General features: G+C 41.1%; 1 protein-coding gene across 3 annotated transcripts in view; it reads left to right on the top strand.

Moving 5' to 3' along the window:
* Window positions 1-785: 785 nt before the first annotated feature.
* MPPED2 (metallophosphoesterase domain containing 2) overlaps window positions 786-12,895 on the top strand; it is a 210,468-nt gene continuing 198,358 nt past the window's right edge. The window contains exons 1-2 of one of the 3 annotated variants that reach the window (XM_074275519.1): window positions 786-885; window positions 6,097-6,346. In XM_074275519.1, coding sequence (XP_074131620.1) covers window positions 6,219-6,346 — 128 coding nt within the window. In that variant the 5' untranslated portion in view covers window positions 786-885; window positions 6,097-6,218. Of the gene's footprint in view, window positions 1,079-1,483; window positions 1,689-6,096; window positions 6,347-12,895 lie in introns of those variants that run through there. The other 2 variants (XM_074275518.1, XM_074275517.1) reach the window with 2 other exon arrangements.

Below are 12,895 nucleotides of genomic sequence, written 5' to 3'. Positions count from 1 at the left end.
CTGAGGCGGCAGGCAGCGTCTGCTCCCGGCTTGCTCTTTAAAATAATAACAATAAGGCGACTTTAGTGCATTTTTTATGACTCGGAATAAACGTTTAAAGAGGTTTTGTTTTCCAGGAGTGAAAGAGAATTATTTTTAGGAGCTGTCTTCTCCCCCACTAGCCGTTTTCTCGCTCCCTTCCACGCGCCCCCCCGCCCCCAGCCCCGACCTCTCCGGGGTGTCTTTCTCCTATCGGGGGTGGCACGGAGGGGGTTGGGGGGAGGAGAGGGGGGGAGCGAGCACTGCAAGGGAAGTGATTTGGTCGCGGCGAGAGGCAGAGGAGATGGGGGGTGGGGATGCTGGCTCGGCTGCCTGTTTACTAGAAAGTCTCGGGGTTATAATGTTAGAGCACGGCCGGGCTAGGCCGGGGTGCATTGTGTTTGCCGGAGACCAAGGCAACAGCGGCGGCGGCGGCCGCGGCGGCGGCAGATCCAGGGGGGGCAGAATGCAAAGTACAGTTACAGGAAAAGCCGCCTAACCGGGAGCGGCAGGCATTGTGAACAGGGGGGCTGTGCGGCTCTGCGCCGGGAGCCCCGCGCGCGTGTCTGTGGCTCTGTGTGTGTTTGCGTGTGTGTGTGTGCGTGCGTGCATGCGTGTGTGTATTTTTTCTCACCCTTTCCCCTCCGCCCTAACCTCACTCCTTCCTCCGCCGCCTCCCCCGCCCCCTCCGCCGGTGCTGGAACGAGCCACTGCTGGGGGTGAAGGGGTGGGGGTGGGGGTCAGAAAAGTATAAATCGCCCAGGATTGTTTCTTTTTATTCGGAAACTGGAGTTACTCGCGTCGGGTCCCCGGGAGCGAAGGAGGCTTCAGGAAACCTTGCAAATCCAGGGTCTTGCGGCCTAGGAGGTGGAAAGGGCAATTATTATTATTATTTTTTTTTTCTCCCGTAAAGAGGAGGTGGCGATACCGGGGTGGGAGTAGGGGGATGAGACGAAATACACAAAGGCTTTGAGGAGCCAGGGTCCCCCTTCCCGCGGGGTCCACTCCACCACGTCAGTCATCTCTCACCTCCGACCACCACCTCCGACCCCCATCACATGTAAGTGGAAATGTGGGCCAGAAAAGGTGCATCGATCGAGAAACACTGAGGACGAGCAGAAACTGGCTGGGAAAAACTTTAATTGCGAGAGAAAGCTCTGCACCTTCCCCGAGGCCCTTCACACCCCCAGCAAAGGTCGTTGCCTCCCGGTGCCCCCTTCTTCCTCGCTCCTCCGACAGAAGCGAGGCGCCCGGGCGCTTGATGGACGGTGGTGTCGGGGCTGCGACGGCTCGGGGGGCTCTGGCCAGGGCCGATTTGGGATTGGCCGTCGGGAGCACGCCGGAGCCCACGGGGGAGGCATAACGTGTGGGGGGTGGGGGGAGCGCCGAGGGGGCGGGTGGGCAGGGGGACTGAGTACAAAACCCGGGATGGTGCGGTGTCAGAGCTATTGGGCGCGGATGGCAATCAATCAATGTGGGACCGGTGAAGAGAGGGAGAGAGGGAGGTAGCCAGAAAGAAAGGAAGGAGCAGTCACCCAACGGCGGAGCCCGGTGCAGCAGGGTGGCAGGAGGGGCGGCAGCAACCGTGGCGGCGGCGGCCAGCGAGTGCTCACCAGGAAGGAAAGGGGGAGCTATAGACAGGACTAGCAGGACGTGGACCCGTGGAGGAGGTGGGGAGTGTGAGTGTGAGTGTGTGTGTGTGTGTGTGTGTGTGTGTGTGTGTGTGCGCGCGCGCGCGCGCTTGTGTGTGTATGTGTATGCACTCATGGGGTCAGGGACAGATTATCCCCCTCCCTTTTAAGTCCTATATTTTCAACCTTTCTCAAACCCCCCAAATTGGAGGTTTCTCTTTTTCTAAAGGAAAATATCGCCGAGTGTGCCAGCGGTGTACCTGGCGCTGGACACAAGTTCAGGTGTGTGTGTGTGTGTGTGTGTGTGTGTGTGTGTGTGTGTGTGTGTGTGTGTGTGTGTGTGTGTGATATTCAGGAGTAAGGGATGGGGAAGAAAGCTCTGGTTCCTCTCTCCAGCTGTCTAACTTTCTGCTTCTCCAGCTGTGAGCGCAAGCCTGACGAAGGTGGATGAGCATCCTTTCTGTAGCACCGAAAGAGATAAGAAAAAGAAATAATGAGGGAGGGACTGAAATGGGATAGGGACTAGACTGGAGAAAGTTGCTTGTATAATCTTGGGCTGTTGCTGGGTCTCTCCTCCCCCTGACATTCTCGTGGGGAAAGAGAAAACAATCCCCTTTTTTGGCTGGGACAGGTACAGTGCTCCAAGTGTTGTCCCTTTCTCACTTTCTTACTCCTGAGTGGAAGGTTGTTGATTTTTTTTTTGGGGGGATGAACCCCCATTATAAATTCTTTAATTACTCAAAAGGGCGGCTGGCTAGATTTCTGAAAATGAATATTCCTTATTGAACAACCGGACAATGCAAGTGGATGCTATCTAGGAAATAGGAAAGAGACTTACATGATTTTTTTTTTTTTCTTCAAGAGAGATAATCAGGCAGGCACCAGCACAAAGCTTTTGGCAGCCTCTACACCTTTTTCTATTTTTCTTTAGGCTTATCGTTATAAACTATTGTTTTCCTTTTGGGGGTGGGGTGGAGGGGATGTGCTAGTGTGAACAAAATGAATGTTGACTGTCTTTAAGTAAGAAAAAAAGAGCAAAAATCTGCTACTTGGGTGAATCTGCTTTCTAAACATGCTATAGGTTAATGGCGATTCTAACAGTCACATAATAACTTTTGGTACATCCCTGAGGTTAGAGATGGGCACTGTACCTTGTTTGTGCTTCTAAGACTTTGGGGGAACCTCAATCCACATCCTTGCTCTTTAGAAAATGGCTTCATTGGAAGGGGCTGTGGGGAACACCCAGTTGTGGGGAGGGGGGAGAAGTGGGGAGTAGAAATGAGCCTTTTCTCTCCTGTCTATAAGGGTATCTGTGAAAGTTTTGAAGTCTTCCCTTCTGCCTCAGTCTGACACTCCTCTTCAAAGGACTCCAGATTAAAGGAGATAGACGCTGCAGGTGCACTGTTCCGATAAGACATTTGAAGAAAGAACACAGTGGAGACAAATTCAAATGAGTCTGTAGCCACCCATTCAGCCTTTGCTAGTTACATGGTCTTGCTTGTACTAATGAAAGGATGTTCTATTTGGCTCATGAGGGCAGAGGTACGGAAATTGACAAATGTTCACCCATCAGAGGCAGATTGTGGAGGTGAAGTCAGGATTCTGCTGCCCCTTTGAAAGAGGGCAAATGATTTCTGTTTCATCTAAGTTATCTCTCTTTGCACCTTTAAAATGTTCCGAGACTAGAAGGGACAGGGGATGTGGTAACTACTGCAGGCTGCTTCCTAAATATTTAAAAAAGCTATGTATAATTCATTTTAATTAGTAAGTTACCTCCCCAGGAAATAGATGTAACATTTCAGCTGTTTCTTGGACTTGGGAAGCCAAACTGTTTTATTCAGAGGTCTTAGGAGGCTGGGCAAAAAGGACGGTTCTCCTTTGCTTCTTTACAGTCTGTATGTTACACAATAGGATCTGATGGTGAAGAATAAGAATTGCATGTAATTTTCGGAGCACTCTTTAATTTATGCAAGTACTAAGTTCCCACAGTATGAAAATGTGTATTTTTTTTTCCTCCTCCGAGCTTTGATGGCTAACATTCTTTTTAATGACAGTCATTTTTGTAACAGGAAGATGTTTCCATTTGTATTTACTTTGCCATACAGTGCAATTATGCAGCTTCTCCCTCCATAGCGTCTTCCTACTTTGTATCTCAAAAGAGAATTACAGTACTTAGAGCAGGACTGCAATTTCAAGCAGGTGTTGCATGTTACTGTTATGCAAAATATAATTGTAACGGGAAGTTAAGGAAACAGCTGCAAACTTGGTATGGAGACTGGCGACATTATCATTTGTAAGCAGTTCTTATAGATCTCTTACATCACACCAATAGGGACCCAAGTTTGAGTCTGAAACTAGGGGCCTTTTTGTCAGTGCTCCCGAAAGCCTCAGGGGGACCGGTGGGAAGGTCAGGACAGAGACAGGAAGGGAGGAAAAAAGAGACAGAGAGATACAGAAAGAGAGCCCTGAGATGTTGGTCCCTACCAGATGCCAAGTCACAAGTGATTCATCTCTTGGCAGGGACATTGTGGTTGCCTATTAGTAGAGCCGGCAAGGTGGATGTTATTTAGCCCGCCTTGCTAATGGGAAGGAGGCAAATGATTTGAGTGGAATGCTGTGGAATGTCTTAGCCCAGATAGCATATGGAAGGCTACACAGGCCTGGGGTTGTAAAATAATAAAATAAATGGCCTATGGCAAACCATCTGCCTTCTGCAGGGTGTTTGAGGTGTTCTATGCCAAATTTAAATGCAATCTTAGCATTCTAAATATTATTTTTTAGATTCCCAGCAAAGCCTGCCGAAGCCTTAATGGGACACATGGCAAGCACGTTTTGAATGGAGGAGCTTAGAACAAGTAGAAGGCGTATTGTCCTCTGAATATGTAGCAGGGTGTGTGTGTGTGTGTGTGTGTGTGTGTGTGTGTGTGTGTGTGTGTGTGTGTGTGTGTGTTTGGTCTGGAGCTCTGACCCATTTCAAGAGTTGGGGCTGGTTTTTGCTTTGTGAAAATATACCTCTGAGCCAAACACAGACAGATACCCTTCCTGATATTAGATCATAATATATCACCATTTTTAGACCAGAGGGCATTGCTTCATTCTTTCCCCAAGTGTATAAAATTAATGATCAATTATGAAGCATCAGGAATTAGGTACAACAGAATTAAATACTTTACATGTGAAATAATGGTTCCCTGTCCTCCCTCCCAACACACACACACACACACACACACACACACACACACACACACACACAACTTTACAGCAGTCCTAGGTGACAGGTACATTCCAAGTGGTGGACCAAGCATGAGTATGTTTTACTTTCCTGCTGAGTGAACCCATGGTATTCCCATTAGCTTAATGAAATTATACATATCTTTATAGAGAGAAGAAAGTCTACTACTCTATGAGGAGAGGTAGCATGCATACATTTACAAATAGAATACTATTTAACTGTGCTGCATATTATGTTTAAGTTCCTGATTTCTTTCAATACAAAGTGCACATATATTCGTGTATATTTGCACATATACATACAATAGAAGTATACATATATACACACATGTATATCTACATACATACCCATATTTCTACATATATGTGTGTCTAATATGTACCTAAATAAAAATGAAAGAATATTTTCTATTCATTGTTTTATTACACGTATCCCAGGGGAACATTGAGCTTCAAGATGTCAAGAGAAAAATTGAAATTAATCCAATAAGGAAAAACCTTTTAAGTTACTCTTCTGTGCAGACACTTGTAAACAAGATGTAACCTCATGAATTTCAGGGTTTTCAGTTGGGTGTAAATATTTAAACAAAAGAGGCATGTAGTTTAATGACATAGAAGGCTGAGTTCAATGTTAGCAAGACCTGTTCTATCTGTGGCACACACTGGTTGGGTGACCCTGGACAAGTCCCTTAATCTCTTAAGAGCCCCGGGCAACTCTGTAAAACTGTTAAATTGTCTGGCTGGTGCCAATCTGCATTAATAGAAGGAGTTTCCTTGTCTAGGAGTTTCTTATATCAATAAAATCTTAGGGCTAATAAAAAAATAGTAAGAGACTCGTAAAATATGAACCTTTAAAAATTAGGTTCAAACTCAGTTGTGAATGTGCCCATATTGGTAATTCATATAAGTGGTATAATTAAAATGAAAGATTGGATTCACCTTTGAGATGATCTGATTGTAGCCAAAAGTGTCCTGCTTTAAATAACGGCCCCACAAAATTAGCTTTAAGAGGGAAAAAAATGAGTTAGAAAATATAGTAATTGTGTAGAATTAACCCTGATTCCCAAGATTGACTACCACAATTAGCCATGAAAACTTGGATTTAGGGGTAGAATTTCTCTCTCACCACATTGGGTTAAATTGGAAGTTTTTTTTTTTTTTCAGTGAAGTTTCTTTTTTAAATTTATTTTATTATTTTTTATTTTCTTGCTTTCAGAAACTCACGGCCTTGATGAATAAGTCCCTCCTCGGGTCCCATCTTTGGCTGCAACACACAATGCCTGCCCCCATCCTTTGCTCCGGAAAGTTGTGAATTGCTCATGACTATAAGGAGGAAGGATGGCACATGGGATCCCTTCTCAAGGTAAAGTCACCATCACCGTGGATGAGTACAGTTCAAACCCAACCCAGGCTTTCACTCACTACAACATCAACCAGAGCAGATTCCAGCCTCCACATGTACATATGTAAGTATTTCTCATGGTTTATTAAAAAAAATTGTTTTTCAAGAAAAGAAAACAATTAAAAATATCTTAGCAAATAACAGAGAATTTTTTAGGAAAAAAAATTAGGAAATTCTATCGGGAGGATAAAGTTAGATAAAACAGTTTGGTGATCAATAACTTGAATCTCTCACCTTTTTTTTTTTTTTCAATGTCCTTTCTCACATAAAATTGCATCCCTAGTGTGAATTATAAAGCAATTAGGCAGGTGAAAGAAGTAGCTTGTCCAAGTTCATACGACTCCTCGGTGCTGGAACTAAGATTGAAGGTTTGATTTCCTCCACAGTAATGGGTAGATTCCCCCTCACCCCACCATTCCCACAAATAGCATATTTATTTAACATTTATACAGTCCTGCTTCTTCCTTCCTCCCTCCCCCCATGCCCCTTTACATTCAGCTGTGAAATAGGCCTAATTGAGACCAATTGTCCAGTGATTACTGAATCCATTGTCTTTCTTTGGTGAGTAGAAAGTGTGCTGGCCTGCCCCATTCCACTAACAATAAAGGGGACAAAGGATTAGGGAATTCTGGAACAGTTAGTCTCAAAAACCAGAGCCCTTCCCTCAGACCTCTCCTTCCCCCTCACTCCCTCAAAGTAACATGGGAAACTAGGCTTGAAAACTAGCAGAGCCAAATGTAATTTGGAACCTCGGTGTCCTTAACCGACCTGGCTGGATAATTGAGATTTTGCTAAACTCCTCCAGAATCCCCCTCGGCTGTGTTGAGCTCCATCAGAATGAGGCAGGCTGTCATCTTCTCTGTTATTTATTCAAGGCCTTATGTCCACTAGGTCAGACCCTTCCCCTTGTTTGATGTGAATGAATGACTCAAAGTTGGAGTGAAGCTCTTGGAAGATAGTTATATAACTAGGATCAGAGAGGTTAGAAATCTACTTGCCTGCCTAGTCCACACTGGGTAGAATCAAACTTAGGGCCTGCTAGGTACTGAGCTTTCTTTAGTCTTTGCTTTTTTTGGCCTTTAAACAAAAAGGTAAAATAAAAACCCTTTAAACTTCAACACACTAAGAAAATAAAAAAAGTGTTTTCCTTGACCCTGGAGACTTGGTGAGAATACCAAGATTTTGCTTTGTGGGCATAATCTCCATAGCCGACACCATTACCTGTGATGAGATGTCTGCAGAGCAAGGAGACTAAAATAGCAGGCACATGCAAAATCCTTGCAAAGAAAGACTGCAATTAAAATCTTTCCCAAGCACTGTGTATTTTAAAATATTTTGGGTCCCTTTAAATCAGAAGTGTTTGGGTTTTTTTTTTTTAATTGGTTTTGGAAATTGCTTAATTTATGCCATTGGAAGGAAAATGTTCAGGCTGACCAAAACTTACCTGTTGGTTGCTTAGGTGGTTTTCCCCTAAATAAGACATAAATATATTCTAGTGGATTTGTGGATTTTCTAGCACTGAGTTAGAGCCGAAAGATGTAGGACCAAGTTTAGCTCTTTCACTTATTATCTTCGTGACTTTGTTAAGTAACTTTACCTGTCTGGACCTGTTTTCTTATCTGTAAAATGAGTGAGTAAGACTACATGACCTCTTCAACATGATTTGGGGACCATGATGTGCTTTTCAAAATCATACATTTTTCCTCTAGTATTTGGTATAACACCATGTAGAAGTCAGAATTTGGGTTTTATTAGAGCTCTATTTTGCACATATTTGGCACCCTTCATTCAAAAATAGCCAAGAATTTTGCTGGCTCTAATCCCGGTCAGGGATGTTAAGGCATGAGGAAATTGGGTAAAGCTCTTAGAAATTGGTGTATGGAAACCGAATGAGAACTTAGGACCTGAGGATTTTGTCCTTCCTCAACCAATATGAAAGGCAAGAGGTGTAGTGGATAGAGAGCCAGCTTCAAAATCAGATTAAGTCCTTGATTCAAATCTTGCCACTGACTTATTGGCTGTGTGACCTTGTACAGTTAACCTACAGATGTTTTCTAAGTAATAGAAAAGGTGCCAGTCTGTATTGGTAGAGGGAGCTTCTTAACCTGGAAGTTCTCTATGATAATAAAATCACAGATATAGTCCTTATCTTAATAGATAATTATAGATAATTTTGTTGTTATTCTTTCCAGGTGTGTCCTATTCTTCATGACCCCATTTGAGGCTTTCTTGGCAAAGATACTGAAGGGGTTGGCCATTTCCTTTTTTAGCTCATTTTACAGATGAGGAAACTGAGGCAAGTAGGGTTAAGTGACTTGCTCAAAGTCACACAGCTAATAGTGTCTGGGGCTTGAGTCACAGTCGGCAAAAACAATAAGCATATTCTAAGATTCATTTGCGTTGAGAATTATTCTGGTCTATATCAAATACCTATCATATCATCAACTGCTTGAAACATACAGTTTGTGATTTGCAATACTCTCAATTGTTTTTTCCATCACATCATAACAAACTCATATGGCTGCCTTCTACTATGTCCCTAATTGTTTTGTCAACTTCTATCATATTGACTTCTTTGCTATTCTTTTGTGAATTTTCAGATCTGAACCTTCTCTTTGTTCTATGTAGTTCTGATCTCCTTTCTTTTTTTTCTCTTGACTTATCAAATTCCCAGCCCTGATGCAAGACCCAAACCAATACTTACATCCCTCAGATAGCTTTCCTTTACTGTTTCATCCTACTATCCTTTTTTCTTCCTTTGATCTCCTATTATCTACCTATATTACTCATTTGAAAGACATACAGCAAATGGCTTTTGTTAATTAACTTTTTTTTGACTCCTACATTTTAACTTCTTTTATACAATTATAACTAGGAAAGAGCTACAAGCACAGGGAAGTTGAGAAGGTGTGAAGAGCACCATCCTGGGGGCTTATTTCTTCTTCTATAGCCACTTACAAACCTAATAGTGTCCACATCTCTGTCCCTCCCTCAAAAGTACTATCCTTCAACAGTATAGAAATCTTATGAAGCTCTCAGAGCTAAAGCCTGCCCTCCCCCATTCACTCTTACAAATACTTCTGGTTCCAGCTCTGTCTTTGGATCAGAAGCTGTATTTCTGAGAATAGCATTAATATTCCACATGCATTAGCTATTTGTTTGATTATACATTCAGAAGGAAATAATGGGAGAGGTTTTCATTTGGAGTGGTCTGTATCTTTATGGTTTTGGGACAAGGTCCATATTGTTATTAAAGGATTTATTGGGTTTCCCTTAGAATTTAGATTTCTCTTTTTCTTAATTGTATTCCAATAAATTACTGAGTTAAGTACCTGATCGAGAGTGTTAATTTTAATTTTTAGAAATGGCTAATATTTTCTTTACTAAAAGCTCAATCTTGCAATGATATCCATTTGTTACAGTGAAGTTTTACCTGTCTCTGAAGTCAAAGGACCTAAGTTTGAATATCGCGCTTTGTTTTTGTTATTGAATCATTTTTAGTTGTATCCAATCTCAAATTGGGGTCTTCTTGGCAAAGATTACTGGAATAGTTTTCCAGTTCCTTCTCATCTTACAGATGAGGAAATTGAGGCAAACTGGGTGAAGTGACTTGCCCAGGGTCACACAGTTGCAAAGTGTCTGAAGCTAGATTTGAACTCAGGAAGATGAGTCTTCCTGGTTCCTGGCTTGGTACTCTAAACATTGTGCCACCCAGCACTCCCTTGGGTATTTGATCTACAGTTTACTACTAGCTGTATGGCCTTAAGCAAAACAATCTACTTCTTAGGCTTTCAGTTTCCTCACTTATAAAATGAGGGTGTTGGATCAGATAACCTTTATGGCCCTTTCTAACTATAAAACTATAAAGAATAAGCATCTCATTTTCCATGGAATATTTTGGATGCTTTATGTCTCCATACTTTACGTCTGGAGAAATAGTTTAAGAAAGTTTAAGAATGGCTATGACATAGCACCAGGAATGAAGCTAGGTCTTCATGCCTCTAAGAACATATTTTTCTTCTCCAATAATTCCTCTGGAAACTTTTCCCTCTGATTTTGACTCTTTGATTTCAAAAGTGAATCATTTAGGACACCTGGATATGCATCTTTGTGCATATTAACGTGCCTCATTCTGTTAATTTTGAGAAGGATGCTCGATAGTCTACAAAACAGAATCAGAAGAGGGCTAGGCTTGAAGCTTTGTGGTTTTTTGCCTGAGAAAGTTGTTGTTTTTCTTCTTTGCTTCTTCTTTCTTCTTCCTCTTCATTTTCTTTTTTTCTTCTTTCTTCTTCTTCCTCCTCTTCTTCTTTTTCTTCCTCCTCTTCTTTTTCTTCTTTGTTTTCTTTTCTCATCTCTTTCTTTCTTTCTTTCTTTCTTTCTTTCTTTCTTTCTTTCTTTCTTTCTTTCTTTCTTTCTTTCTTTCTTTCTTTCTTTCTTTCTTTCTTCTTCTTCTTCTTCTTCTTCTTCTTCTTCTTCTTCTTCTTCTTCTTCTTCTTCTTCTTCTTCTTCTTCTTCTTCTTCTTCTTCTTCTTCTTCTTCTTCTTCCTTCCTCTTCTTCCTTCTTCCTCCTTCCTCCTTCCTCCTCTTCCTTCCTCCTCCTTCCTCCTTCCTTCTTCCTCCTTCTCTTCCTCCTCCCCCTCCCCCTCCTCCTTCCTCCTCCTTCCTTCTTCCTCCTCCTCCTTCTTCCTCCTCCTCCTCCTTCTTCTTCTTTCTTCTTTTTCTTCTTTTCCTCCTCCTCTTCCTCTTTCTCCTTTTCCTCCTCCTCCTTCTTCTTCCTTCTTATTCTTTCTTCTTCTTCTTCTTTCTTCTTTGCCTCCTCCTCTTCCTCTTTCTCCTCTTCTTCCTCCTCTTCCTCCTTCTCTTCCTTTTCTTGTGATCTATCAATGAGTCAGAAGTATATTCCACCTGTTGTTTGCCTAGCTCCCTGCGTCATATATGTTTCTATCACCCATTCTAACTGATTTGGGTCCAACCCTTCTGGTTTTCCTAGAGTCTTCTCAGTGAATGTTATAGTGAAAAGAGTATTTATTCATGATATTCACGATCATAGGAAGAACTTAACTTAAAATTTCTTAAAATGTATTAGGAAGACATTTGATATTTTGACTTAAGGAAATGATAACATGCTCTATGTGGAATTAATGATTATCAGTAAGCTAATGAAAAATTGCTTGAAATATGGTTCTTTTGGAGTGTTCTAGCCTTTTTTTTAAAGAAAACTAATAATAGAGCTATTATCCTGTCTTCTCAGAACAATTTCAAATTGCTAGTCTTCTTAGTGTTTCTAGAATGTATGTGGAGGAAGCGGATGACTTAAATTTACTTGATAGAGTCAAACTTTAACTTTCTTATTTATCCAATTAAGGTAGATAATGTTATATGCTGAGAATATTTCTAGACTTGGGATTAGGGAAGATGAGTTTAAATCCTAGATTTCCATTTTCTGGACATGTGATTTAGGGTAAATCTTAACAACCTTTCTGAGTCTCACTTTTCTCATTTGTAAAATGGGAATAGCACTTGTAATTGTACATTAGTATGAGGAAAATGTGTTTTGGAAAGCATTCCACAAAACAAATTAATATTATTATTTTCTATATAGCAGCTGTAAGTAACGAGTTACAGGCCTGGCCTAGGAGTCTGGAAAACTTAGTTTCAAATACTATATCTGCCATATACTGAGTGGGTGACTCTGAGTAAGTCACTTACCTTCTCAGTGCTCTTGGAAACAGAGACCAAATGCTAAGGATAAACTGCATTTATGGAAGAAATTTTCCAGTTTTGAACTCATTAAACCAAAGAAACAAATAGGTGCAGATTAAAAGATATTTACATATAATTATATTAAATAGATATAAAACTGAAAAGCTATACACACACTATATATATATGTAAACAAGTATGCATTTATATATATTCATATATATGTAAATGCATATTATACACAGATATTTTATAATACATATGGAATATACACATACATAAATATGTATAATAACATATATGTATATATTGTATATGTTTATGTGTATATTTTATACATGAATATATTTGAATTGCCACCCATAGCTGCCTTTTAAGCTATATCCTCTGAGATTATCCAAATGTACTTTATCATTAGAAGGAAATGGACACTAAAGTAGAAAACTCTAGAGAAATCTCTTCATTCCCTACCCATGTGACACTAATTTCAGAAAAGAAATTTCCATTTGTTATCAGTGTTGAAGGATGGGTGGAAGTCTACCTTGAAAGTGTAGTGGAAGTGACTCTTCCAAAGTTCCCAGAAATGGCCCTTCTTGATATGGTGATATGATAAACTAGAAATATGGAAGACCTGGATCCTAGTCCAGGTTCACCTATTGACTAGCTGTGGAACTTTAGACAGTTCCTGGAATCTCCTTCTGCTTCAGTTGTATCATTTTATGATGAGAGATTGACTAGATACTATCAGATATGTTCTTCAATTTTGAATCTACAAATTAAATCAGCAAAGATGAGTTAAAATCTCTCTCTATTTCCTAAAATACAAAGCATTTCACTGTCCTATTGGGGAATGTCCAAATTCTAGACTTTTCTTCTTTTTCACTATAAAAGATCTCAGGGTTAAAAAGAG

This window comes from Sminthopsis crassicaudata, chromosome 6, assembly GCF_048593235.1.
Source record: "Sminthopsis crassicaudata isolate SCR6 chromosome 6, ASM4859323v1, whole genome shotgun sequence".
Lineage (NCBI taxonomy): Eukaryota > Metazoa > Chordata > Mammalia > Dasyuromorphia > Dasyuridae > Sminthopsis > Sminthopsis crassicaudata.
Note: the sequence above shows the minus strand (reverse complement) of the source record. Positions and strands in the feature narration are given on the sequence as shown.